We start from the raw sequence: 11,321 nt of genomic DNA, 5'->3' as shown, positions 1-11,321 counted from the left end.
GAAAAAAAAAAAAAAAAAGGAAAAGAAAAGAAAAGAACTACTTCCTACTTTTACATACAATATCTACCTTCATGCATTACTACCTTTCATAAGTATGTATGCTTATTCATATAATTCTATGCAAGAAGGCATGTAATTGTAATCTTTTTTCTTTGTGTGGTGGTTGTTTTAATTGGTGGATATTGAATTAGCCATTATTCAGCTTGTCCCTGAATTTCTCTTGCACTCCCATTGCAAAAATTCTGAGTAATATCTTTATGGGTTCAGGATGAGTCTATTTTGATATGGTTCTCGGGGAAAGAGGAGAAGCACCTGAAGCTAAGCCACGTCTCTAGAATTATTTCTGGGCAACGGACTGTAAGTCTCCAGTTCAAAATAATTATTAGTTGCAAGTATGCAATTCAAATTAACTATTATTTGCGAGTGCCCAATTCAAAATAATAACAATTTGCTGGTCTCCAAATCAAATAATTATTATTTGCGGATGTTTCTCATGATATTGCTCAACGGTCCAATATTAAACTTTAATGTTATTGTATGTGAGTGAAGAAGGTAAGATAGCGTTAGAACCCAATTATCTTTTTGAATTTTATTATTGGATATTGTAAGAGTTGCTTGTAGTGACAACTTTTCAGTTTCAATTTTATAGTTAAAATTTCACGATGCTAATGGGTTGGCATTTTCATATCATTCTTTACCTTTTATATTTACTTTTTTATTTTCTTAGATAAGGAACCATTTCATTAAAAGGAAAGAAATTACAAAAGCATTCGAAAGAAATCACAAAATTTTTGTCCATTTGGAATGTATAACATGATGATAAGTTGTGTTCCTGGCATGCACTAATTAATTGTGGTTCTAATTTTTCAGCCTATCTTTCAAAGATATCCACGGCCCGAGAAGGAATGTCAATCATTTTCTCTAATATATAATGATAGATCGCTTGATTTGGTGAGCGGTTCTTTCACTTATTTACACTAGTACTGAACCTTTTCTTTTTTTGATGCTCTTTGGTGTTCTGTAAGAGCTATTTGGTACATGAGTAACTCTATTGTGTCTTATGTATAATCTACTAGATATGCAAGGATAAAGATGAAACTGAGGTTTGGTTTAGTGGCTTAAAAGCATTAATTTCGCGTATCCATAATCGAAAGTGGAGAACTGAATCGCGGAGTGATGGGATGCTGTCTGAAATAAATAGTCCTAGAACGTTTACACAAAGAAGTTCTCCCCTGCATTCCCCATTTAGCAGCAATGATAGCTTGCAAAAGGTATATATTTCTTTAGTATTCCACTTCTCAGAATTTTTAAATCAAATTAAATCAATCTATCATTACATAAATTTTCAGGAAGCTGGAGAGCAGATTAGACCTCACGGTCCTTATGGAAGTCCTCCAAAATATGGTCTGGATAAGGCATTATCAGATGTAATGTTGTACAATATTCCTCCTAAAGGTTTCTTCCACTCAGATTCTGCAAGTGGTTCAGTTCATTCTTTATCATCTGGAGGCTCAGATAGCATGCATGGCCACATGAAAGCAGTTCCGATGGATGCTTTTAGGGTTAGTCTATCTAGTACTGTCAGCTCATCAAGCCAAGGTTCAGGACATGATGATTGTGATGCCTTGGGGGATGTTTTTATTTGGGGGGAAGGAACTGGTGAAGGTGTCCTTGGTGGTGGAACTTGTCGAGTTGGAAGTTCTTTTGATAGCAAAATGGATTCTTTGCTGCCAAAAGCCTTAGAGTCTGTAGTAGTACTTGATGTGCAAAACATTGCCTGTGGTAACCGTCATGCTGCCTTGGTAACCAAGCAAGGTGAAGTTTTCTCCTGGGGCGAGGAACACAGAGGCAGGCTTGGGCATGGGGGAGATTCTGATGTTCCTCATCCAAAGCTTATTGACGCCCTCAGTAATTTAAACATTGAGCTAGTAGCTTGTGGTGAATATCATACATGTGCTGTAACACTTTCTGGTGATCTGTATACATGGGGTGATGGCACCTATAATTCTGGCCTTCTTGGGCATGGAAAAAAAGTAAGCCACTGGGTTCCAAAACGAGTAACTGGGCCCTTACAGGGCCTACATGTATCATCTATCTCTTGTGGACCTTGGCATACAGCACTGGTGACATCTGCTGGAAAATTATTTACTTTTGGTGATGGCACATTCGGTGTTCTTGGTCATGGAGATCGAGGAAGTATTTCAATACCTAGAGAAGTGGAATCTCTCAAAGGTCTACGTACTGTTCGAGTTGCTTGTGGTGTTTGGCATACAGCTGCAATTGTAGAAGTTATGGTTGGAAATCCAGGTTCGCATAACAACTCTTCAGTGAAGCTGTTTACTTGGGGAGATGGAGATAAAGGTCGGCTAGGGCATGGTGACAAAGAGGCAAGGCTTGTGCCTACTTGTGTTGCTGCCCTTGTTGAACCGAACTTTTGTCAAGTTGCTTGTGGACATAGTTTAACTGTTGCACTTACAAACTCTGGCCATGTGTACACTATGGGAAGCCCTGTTTATGGTCAGCTAGGGAATCCTCAGGCAGATGGAAAGCTCCCAGTACGAGTTGAAGGAAAACTCTCGAAAAGCTTTGTGGAGGAGCTGGCTTGTGGTGCATACCATGTTGCTGTTTTGACTTCTAGAACTGAGGTTTTCACATGGGGCAAGGGGGCGAATGGCCGTTTAGGTCACAGCAGCACCGAGGATAGAAATACTCCGACATTAGTTGAGGCTCTTAAAGATAAGCAAGTTAAAAGTATTGCTTGTGGCACCAATTTTACCGCAGCTATTTGCCTTCATAAGTGGGTTTCAGGTGTTGATCAATCCATGTGCTCTGGTTGCCGCCTACCATTTAACTTCAAACGGAAACGCCACAACTGTTATAACTGTGGTCTTGTGTTTTGTCATTCTTGCAGCAGTAAGAAGTCTCTAAAGGCTTCAATGGCACCAAACCCCAACAAAGCTTATCGTATTTGTGATAATTGCTATCATAAGCTAAAAAAATTTATTGAAATTGGCGCTTCTTCTCAATCTTCACTGAGCAGAAGAGGAAGCATTAATCATGGATCGACTGAACTTGTGAATAAAAATGATAAGTTGCACGTGAAATCGCAGGCTCAACTTGCTAGGCTTGCTTCAGTCGAATCATTTAAGCAAGTGGGAAGCCAATTTTCAAAGAAAAACAAGAAACTGGAATTTAGCAGCAGTAGGGTCTCGCCGATTCCTAGTGGAGGTTCCCAGCGGGGAGCTCTTAATATCTCTAAATCTTTTAACCCCGTCTTTGGAACTTCAAAGAAGTTCTTTGCTGCATCTCTTCCTGGATCAAGAATTGTTTCTCGAGCTACATCTCCAATATCTAGGCGTCCCAGCCCTCCGCGTTCAACTACTCCTACTCCTACTCTTGGAGGGCTTACCTCTCCAAGGATTGCTGTGAATGATGCTAAAAGCACGAACAACAGACTTAGCCAGGAGGTTATTAGATTAAGGGCTCAGGTAACTTCTTTCATTTTTTTTTTGGTTAAATTACAAATTTAGTCCCTATATTTTGGAGAAAGTTGGAGTTTAGTCCCTTGTGGTTTCAAAAATTACAATTTCCTCTATATGGTTTGGAAAACCTCATAAAAATCCCTAACTATTTATGAGGACTTCATCAAACCAAAGGGACTAAATTCTAACTTTCTCCTAATCATAGGGATCAAATTTGTAATTTAACCCATTGTTTTCTGCTTTTAGTCCCTTATTGTCATTTATGTGACTTGATTAATTATGTGACTTGATTAATTAAGACTGCAATGACGTTGTTGTTATCATTTAACATTAGAAAATCCCAAATTTATTCACATGGTGTTTCCTTATTATTATTGTTCATTTCTCTAATCAAGGTGTTTCCTTATAATACAAATTTATGCATGAATGGGTTACAATGGAGGAGTTGCTTGTAATCTTCTGATAGCGTTGTCTTTGGCACGTGATTATTTCATTTTCTACAGGACACACTACTAGTCTTATCCCTATTCTTCTTCTTTGTCTGGTTTTACCAATATTCTTATCTAAAAAATCATTATAGGAAGTTATAGACTAACTAATATATCATGTTGGAGAACAACTTTGCTCAACTGAATATTCTCTCAGGTTGAAAGCCTTACACGCAAGGCACAACTTCAAGAAGTTGAGCTAGAAAGAACAAGTAAACAGTTGAAGGAAGCAATATCAATTGCAAGTGAGGAGGCTGCAAGATGCAATGCAGCCAAAGAAGTGATCAAGTCACTAACTGCGCAAGTAAGTTGGTTTATTACGAGCTATTCTAATACTTCATGGTTTCCGTTTCTAATAACCCTGAGGCTAAATTTCAGGAACTTATTTTTTAATTGTTAGTTAAAAAAACTCCGATGTCGAGCTTGTTTTTTTTTGTTCTTTTCCATCTATTTTCATTTGTCATTTTTTCAGTTCGTTTTGTGGAAGTTTAATTCATCGATCTTTAAGAAATCCGAGTTATCTTGCCTGTGTTTTGTGTTCTGTTCCAACAAAGCATTTGTTTTCAGGATACATAATGCATTTCAGTCTTACCCTTAATGTTATACAAGAATTCAATGGAAAAATTTCAGTAAAAACTAAAGTTTTATCAATCGGGTGGTGAACAGCTGAAGGAAATGGCTGAAAGGCTGCCAGTTGGAGCTGCCCGTAACATGAAATCAACTCCTACCTCTTTCAGCTCCAGTTCAACCTTCAATCATTTGATCAACACTTCTATGGACCAATTAAGTGGTCAAGCAACATCCTTAGAGACAGACTCAAACGGTTCATGTGTCCAGTTGCTATCTAATGGATCAGGCACCGCAAATAACCAGTCTTCAACTCAAAGTAAATCGAGTCAATTGGATTCAGCAAAGAATGGAAATAGAATTAAGGAAACTGAGTCTCGCCAAGAAGCAGAATGGGTCGAGCAAGACGAGCCGGGTGTATATATTACACTCACCTCACAATCAGGAGGTGTCAAGGATCTTAAGCGAGTTCGTTTCAGGTAAGCATGATTTAGCCAATTCTATACCGGCTTCCATAAACTAATGCTGCAGGTATCCATGATTCAAGTATACCTCATTAGCCTAGAAAGAGAAATAAATTTTTTTTTGGAGGGAAATGGTTTACCAACAGATTTTACTTTTGATTTCTTAATGATTTCGTTTTTTATGCAAGCAGTCTACTACTTTATAATCTTTTCTCCATTCCAAACTTTCTCTGAGCTTTACATTATTGGTTGAATGCAGTCGGAAGCGATTTACGGAGAAGCAAGCAGAGCAATGGTGGGCAGAGAACCGTGCACGAGTTTATGAACGATATAATGTACGGGCCATGGATAAGTCTAGTATAGGCATTGGAGGTGAAGAGTTGACTCATTGACTTATATGCAAACAGCCACAGAAACCAAATCATTTTGTACATGGAAACAAAAGGTTTGTTCAGTTTCGAAGCTCTCTACTTAACTGGATCATATTGACCATTCAGATTTAGATTGGAAGTACACTACTATGATGATAGGGGTTTTAAGAAAGGGACAAGAATTAGTAGAGAATTAGAAGGAAAATTAGATGGATTTGATGATTTCTTCTGTGTTTAAGGTTTAGTGTTCTCCTTTTTCCATTCTTCCCCTGCATAGTTGTGTGGGGGTTATGAGAAATGTAAATACAAATACTGCTACTTGCTTTTTATTGATGAAATCAGTTGCTGTATAAATTCTAAAGAGCATCTTCTCCTCTCTCTAGTTTATTCTAAATCTTTATTAATTGCATTTATTCCAACATATAATTATTGAGTGAAGTTATTTGTTTAGATTCATCTTGTGATAAATGGGTTTGTTTTTAGTTTTCTATTTTTAAAAATTATGCCTATTGGTATATCTTATACTTCTTGAGAATTGGCATTATTCTATTTCCCTTTTGTCGAAGTTGCTTTATCGATAAGGAGAGGGCTCGTAATGATCTTTGAGAAGATCACAAGGTCCTAGGAGGGGAATTTATAAGATTTTTTGAAAGTGATGCCCCAAACCTGATATGTCGGAATTTCGTCTTTTCTTCAATCGATTTGGGAAAGAAGAAAGACCTGTTAGAACAAACATCCTATTGCTTTTAGTCATTCTACCAACCTCTTGCAATAGTTGGACGCACTAGGTACAAATTTCCATGTAGGAGCAAAGACCAGACCCAGGTTAAGGGGTATCTGGCGAATGACTGGGACATAGCGCTCAGTCTTCCGCCTGTGTCATAATAATATTACAGACACGAAGGACCTCAGTTGCTAGGTGTCAATATGGTTTCCAAAGTTAATAGGGCACTCTTCCATCAACAACTAAAGCTATTTCTTACTGGTATGGATTCTCCACGAGTACTAGAAAGGATGGGATTGTTCCACAAACTCCAATCAGTTAACTACCATCCATGAGCGGATACCAGAGAGTTATCGGCCAACACGACCGATAAAAAAAAGTCCACGAAAAAGAAAGTTCAACGAGGACAATATTAAAAACGTAATGCTAATTTGCTGAAAGAATGTGTATAATCTTAAATAAACTACCAACCCAGGAAAAAGTTCATAACATCATGTTTTTACAAATTGAAATGGATAAGATACAACAGAATCACAGAACAAACCTTAGTAATAGCTAAACAGCATCATGCATCAAAGTTCCTTTTAGTAATTCTAAAACAGGATTTAATCAGACAGTGATCTCTAATGTGCAAAGCAAGTAATTGGCTCACTTCTTCCTGGAAACAGCAGCAGCAATCCCACCAGCAATCAGTCCAACAGCAGTTGCTGCAATGCCGATGCCGATCACACCGTCTACATCCCAAGCAATAGTGATAATGAATGAAAATGTTCAGTTTTCGAGGAATTATGGTTACGTTCGTATAAGGAAAGATGAGAAGTCGGGGAGAAATCGATACCTTTGGTGATCTTGTCCTCGATTGACTTCTTCAGTGTCCTTGCCTGTCTCCAGTCAGGTGCAATCTGAGAATCAAACACCAAAATGGTTGAACTCCAAAAGTTTTAAGAATCAATCATCAATGGTTAATAAAGAAAAGAAGGGCAGTTGCTAAGGGATCAGATTTGTATCAAGGCCTAATTTACGCTCGAGTATTAAGCTCAGGTATTATTATGCATAGAAATCCATGCCACAGATGAGATCGTACCGTTAGACATTGTTCTACAAGATCCCTACTCCTAGAGTAGTCACCACTTCTGAAATACCCAACAGAAAGAAGATAAAGCTTCTCTCTCATCTTCAATGGGCTATCATCACCAGATAGCGCAGCTGCATAGTAAAAAAATGACAGAAAAGGGAGAAAGTTTTACGAACAGTATCAGACGAGTAACTAGCTAACTATGTGTTAACGTTGGCACTTTGAAGGCTCACATTTTGGAAACTCGAAGTTTATAGAAAGAAACAAAGATGTTCAATTCCTCAAAATACTTCACCTTCAAGCATTGCTATCCCGCGTTGTACATCTTCGGGTTGCCTCGAATGAACAAGTGACCAAGATAAACGCATGATGCTTTCCTTCAACAGTTCATCAGATGAGCCCTTTTCAGCGTCAGCAACCTCTCTTTCGCAACCCTGCCATGCATCACCATATCAACTTAAAAGGGGGTGTCATTCAAAGAATAATAAGAGAGATGACATTATTCAAATAAAGATTAACAAAATAAAGCAGTCACAACAAAAAGTTTGAACTTCTACTTCATATCTGTACAATGGAGGGAAAGATATCTAACAACCCAAGCCCACTGCTAGCAGATATTGTCCGCTTTGGTCCGTTACATATTGCCGTTAGTCTCACGGTTTTAAAACACATCTGTTAGGTAGAGGTTTCCACACCCTTATAAAAAATGCTTCGTTTCCCTCTCCAACCGATGTGAGATCTCACAATCCACCCCCCTTGGGAGCCCAACGTCCTCGTTGGTATCCGGCTCTGATATCCTTTGTAATAGTCCAAGTCCAACACCGCTAGCACATATTGTCCGCTTTGACCAGTTACATATCGCCGTCAGCCTCATAGTTTTAAAACACGTCTGCTAGGAAGAGATTTCCAACCCATACAAGGAATGCTTCGATTCTCTCTCCAACCGATATGAGATATCACAAAATATGACTGAGCCATAGAGAAAAACAAGAATCTAAAGCTCCAATGATATACATTCAAATCACGCTAAACTTAATAAATATATAATAACTAATAGAGAAAACATGACAAAAAGTGAAAACAACTTCCTGTTTTCTGCCAGAAACAAGTATTACACATAAAAAACTGTTTTGTAAATCGAAAACACAAAACAGTTCTATAATCTGATTACGAACGGGCATAGAATTTTCAGGATAACTTTTTTGTTCTTCTTTCCATCTTTAATGACAATGGATGTATGAGTTAGACTGCTCATACTATAACAAATATTATGCCTGCATCTGCCATCTTGCAGTGAAAAGAGATAGCTATCAAGAAGGAAGAAAAATGCAGGGATAGGAAAATCTAGCCTTAAAACTACCCTCCCATGGACAAGATCAAATGAGTTTTCAATAGTCTTAGCTAAAGAACCAAGTAAAACTGATTGTTCCCATTAAGGATGACATGCTGAAAATGAAGGCAAAGATTAGTGAAAGCTATTATTTAAGTAATACCCGCAAAGAACTGTGGGAATCATTGGATCCCACGATTACAATTCATTAAACGATGTTCAATCTTGCGGATTAAGAACAAGAACACAAGCCCTAAAACAAGGAGGAATCAGTTTTCGTTAAAATTTGAAATATTAGGGCACAGATAAACGATTTGAAAGGGGGAAATTTCAAGTTTAAAGTCCGCACAGCCACAAAACGAAATTGAATAACTTCATAAATTATTCGTCGGATTATACGGAAGCTGGAAGAATTAACAGAAGTTCACTAACGATCAGAACACAGTTTTGCAGTACAAACGCAAAAAATTCATACCAAAAATTCACTTCAATACTACAAATATGGTTCGTTAAGAACCCAGCAACCTGATTTCAGAAACAACCCGTAATCTAAACAAGAAAATAAATCAAGCAACTAAAAGATGAGTAGAGAAAGAAGAAGAAGCCAGTGAATGAACATACGGCAATGACATCGCGATCGCACCATGGTATGTGATCGCCGCCGGAAAAGAAATTGGAGACTGACCCGAAAAATTTGCTGACCTTCGCTTCCATCTTTTTCTTCTAATCTTCTTCTGCGTTTTGGGTATTTCAAGTGATACGGATTCCCCGTGTTCATCTTTTATGGTAGCCACAAGGAAAATACTTAAATGAGGGTTGTTTTCTTCTATTAGCTTCAAGATTAAGTAATACCCGCCTTTGATCTTTGATCTTTTGGTGAAGAATATCGATATGATGTTGAAAAGAGTCGAGAGACGAGAGAATATTTAGAAATTTGGATGGATCGTTTCACTTTTGCCTATTCAAGTTTGATGAACATTGTTCGATTTGAGTCCATTCAAGTTTACTCGTTCTTGAACTAAAAAAAAAAAAATTCTTCAGGTTCGGCTTTGACGAAAGATTACGACTTTATTTGGACTTAAAATCACTTACTAAAAAGATTTAAAATTTGAATTCAACCGCAGATCCAAGATGCTGCATGCTAACGATCTTTAGATGGAGAGGGATGAGGAGAAACCAATTGAATTTAACATCATCATTAGCCCTTTAAAATATATGTATCGCTTGGTAGTTTACCGTTTTAATTGCTAGTATCATGACATTATGAGCGGAAAATTTGACTGAGAATAAATCGTTTTAGCATTGATGCATAACATTGGCATCTTCGCTAACCAAAGGTAAGCTAACAATATTGAAAAGATTTGTGTGATCGAGAACAATGCTCTTGTTATCGAGTAAACTAATTTTTTATAAGACAAACATCTTTTTGCTTTGTTTCTTGTCTGGTTTCTATGAGACGTCTTGGATGAATTCAATAATAGACATTATGTCATGATGCATCAATACTAAAATGATTTATTCTACCCGACTAGAGGTGGAGACTAAAACCATGTCCTGATGTTTTATGAAATGATAGGTCCTAGACATGGTTGCATGTAATTGCATTTCCCGACCCAATAGTTGAGTACTTAGTATTTCTTAAAATACTCAAGCAAGCCACGTGCTACTCTTATTTTTCAGGTAAAGGTAAGACACTTTTGTACGGATGATGACATCGCGGTGACGATATGAGACTGAAATTAGGATAGATGCATTCATATCGTTTTTAAGTATGGAAATACTATATATATGCATCATTACACTGAACTAGATTTTTAATGTGAGACCTCAGGTATATTCTGTCACACGAGCATGAATTACTTCTCCAATATGTTAGCATATGAACGTGTAAAGTATGATATTATACATGCTCCTTTATTTTTCATTAGTGATTGATAGTGTGAGTGTGCACTACCTCCTAGTCAGACCTAGGAGTACGTATACGAGGCCACATAATGGGTTCATGCTCGCATGCGTGAATCATGTGTGAATAAGTATTATGCATCCAATTTTACTTATAAACGACAGTAGACCCCAATGAATAGTTACGAAAGGTAGGTTCCACTTATAAACGAAAGTATACCCTAATGATTTGCAGTTTGCATGTTTAAAACCATTCAAGCTTCATAATATCAATCTTATTTGTTGAGTGATTCGAATCTCAAATAAATGTTTTTATCAACAAGATAATTTGAATCTTACTTTCTTTTGAACATTTAATTCGGGGACAATTCTTAAGATGAAATGTTTTACTGTAAGTCTTAAAATTTTTATTTTTTTAAGACGTTCATTGAAATATCACCTTTCAGTCCGAATTAACTCGGGCTTCCTTCATGAATCGTGTGTGAAATTCCCTCAAATATCAACATATTAAAAATTTAGATCTTAATTTTAGTTCTTTCTCGATTTTTGCCGAATTTCAACAATTATAACTTAGATGATCTTTTGAGTTTTTTTAAAAGATATGTCAGTGAGGACAAAACATGCAAGCAACTGTGTTGTAGTCTTTCATTCTTAAAAGAAAAGAAAATAAGTAAAGTGATTGTGTCGGGGGATGCCGAGACAACCAAATGCACTATTTAGATTTTGAATTTACGTGCGATTGTATTTAAAAAAAAACATCCATCCATTTAAAAAATGTGCTTTATTAAAAGCCTTAACTGTAAAAACACATCAGTATCTGTCCCCGACACAATATTAATTTTAGACAACCGTACTTGTCTATGAAACTGAAACAATATAAATTTTCGAATCTTAAGCGTGGATCGTAAAAAAAAAAAA

The 11,321-nt window shown here is 37.0% G+C and overlaps 2 protein-coding genes across 2 annotated transcripts in view; one reads left to right on the top strand and one right to left on the bottom strand.

The window, feature by feature from the left end:
- LOC111485380 (PH, RCC1 and FYVE domains-containing protein 1-like) overlaps positions 1-5,748 on the top strand; it is a 14,661-nt gene extending 8,913 nt beyond the window's left edge. The window contains exons 3-9 of the mRNA XM_023132246.1: positions 268-357; positions 871-951; positions 1,077-1,271; positions 1,350-3,488; positions 4,128-4,274; positions 4,637-5,016; positions 5,261-5,748. Of these exons, the coding sequence (XP_022988014.1) occupies positions 268-357; positions 871-951; positions 1,077-1,271; positions 1,350-3,488; positions 4,128-4,274; positions 4,637-5,016; positions 5,261-5,393 (3,165 nt within the window). The 3' untranslated portion in view covers positions 5,394-5,748. The remainder of the gene's footprint in view (positions 1-267; positions 358-870; positions 952-1,076; positions 1,272-1,349; positions 3,489-4,127; positions 4,275-4,636; positions 5,017-5,260) is intronic.
- A 778-nt stretch (positions 5,749-6,526) lies between these two features.
- Positions 6,527-9,282, bottom strand: LOC111485530 (mitochondrial fission 1 protein A-like). Its single transcript, XM_023132461.1, has 5 exons — positions 9,123-9,282; positions 7,467-7,605; positions 7,181-7,302; positions 6,935-6,998; positions 6,527-6,830 (listed from the first exon to the last, which is right to left on the bottom strand). The coding sequence occupies exons 1-5, from the start codon at positions 9,213-9,215 to the stop codon at positions 6,745-6,747; spliced, it is 504 nt and encodes a 167-aa protein (XP_022988229.1). The 5' UTR covers positions 9,216-9,282; the 3' UTR covers positions 6,527-6,744.
- Between the last annotated feature and the right edge of the window lie 2,039 nt (positions 9,283-11,321).

The sequence above is a fragment of the Cucurbita maxima genome, unplaced genomic scaffold (assembly GCF_002738345.1).
Source record: "Cucurbita maxima cultivar Rimu unplaced genomic scaffold, Cmax_1.0 Cma_Scf00010, whole genome shotgun sequence".
Classification (NCBI taxonomy): Eukaryota; Viridiplantae; Streptophyta; class Magnoliopsida; order Cucurbitales; family Cucurbitaceae; genus Cucurbita; species Cucurbita maxima.
The sequence above is the reverse complement of the archived record's forward strand: the minus strand, read 5'-3'. Positions and strand labels throughout refer to the sequence as shown.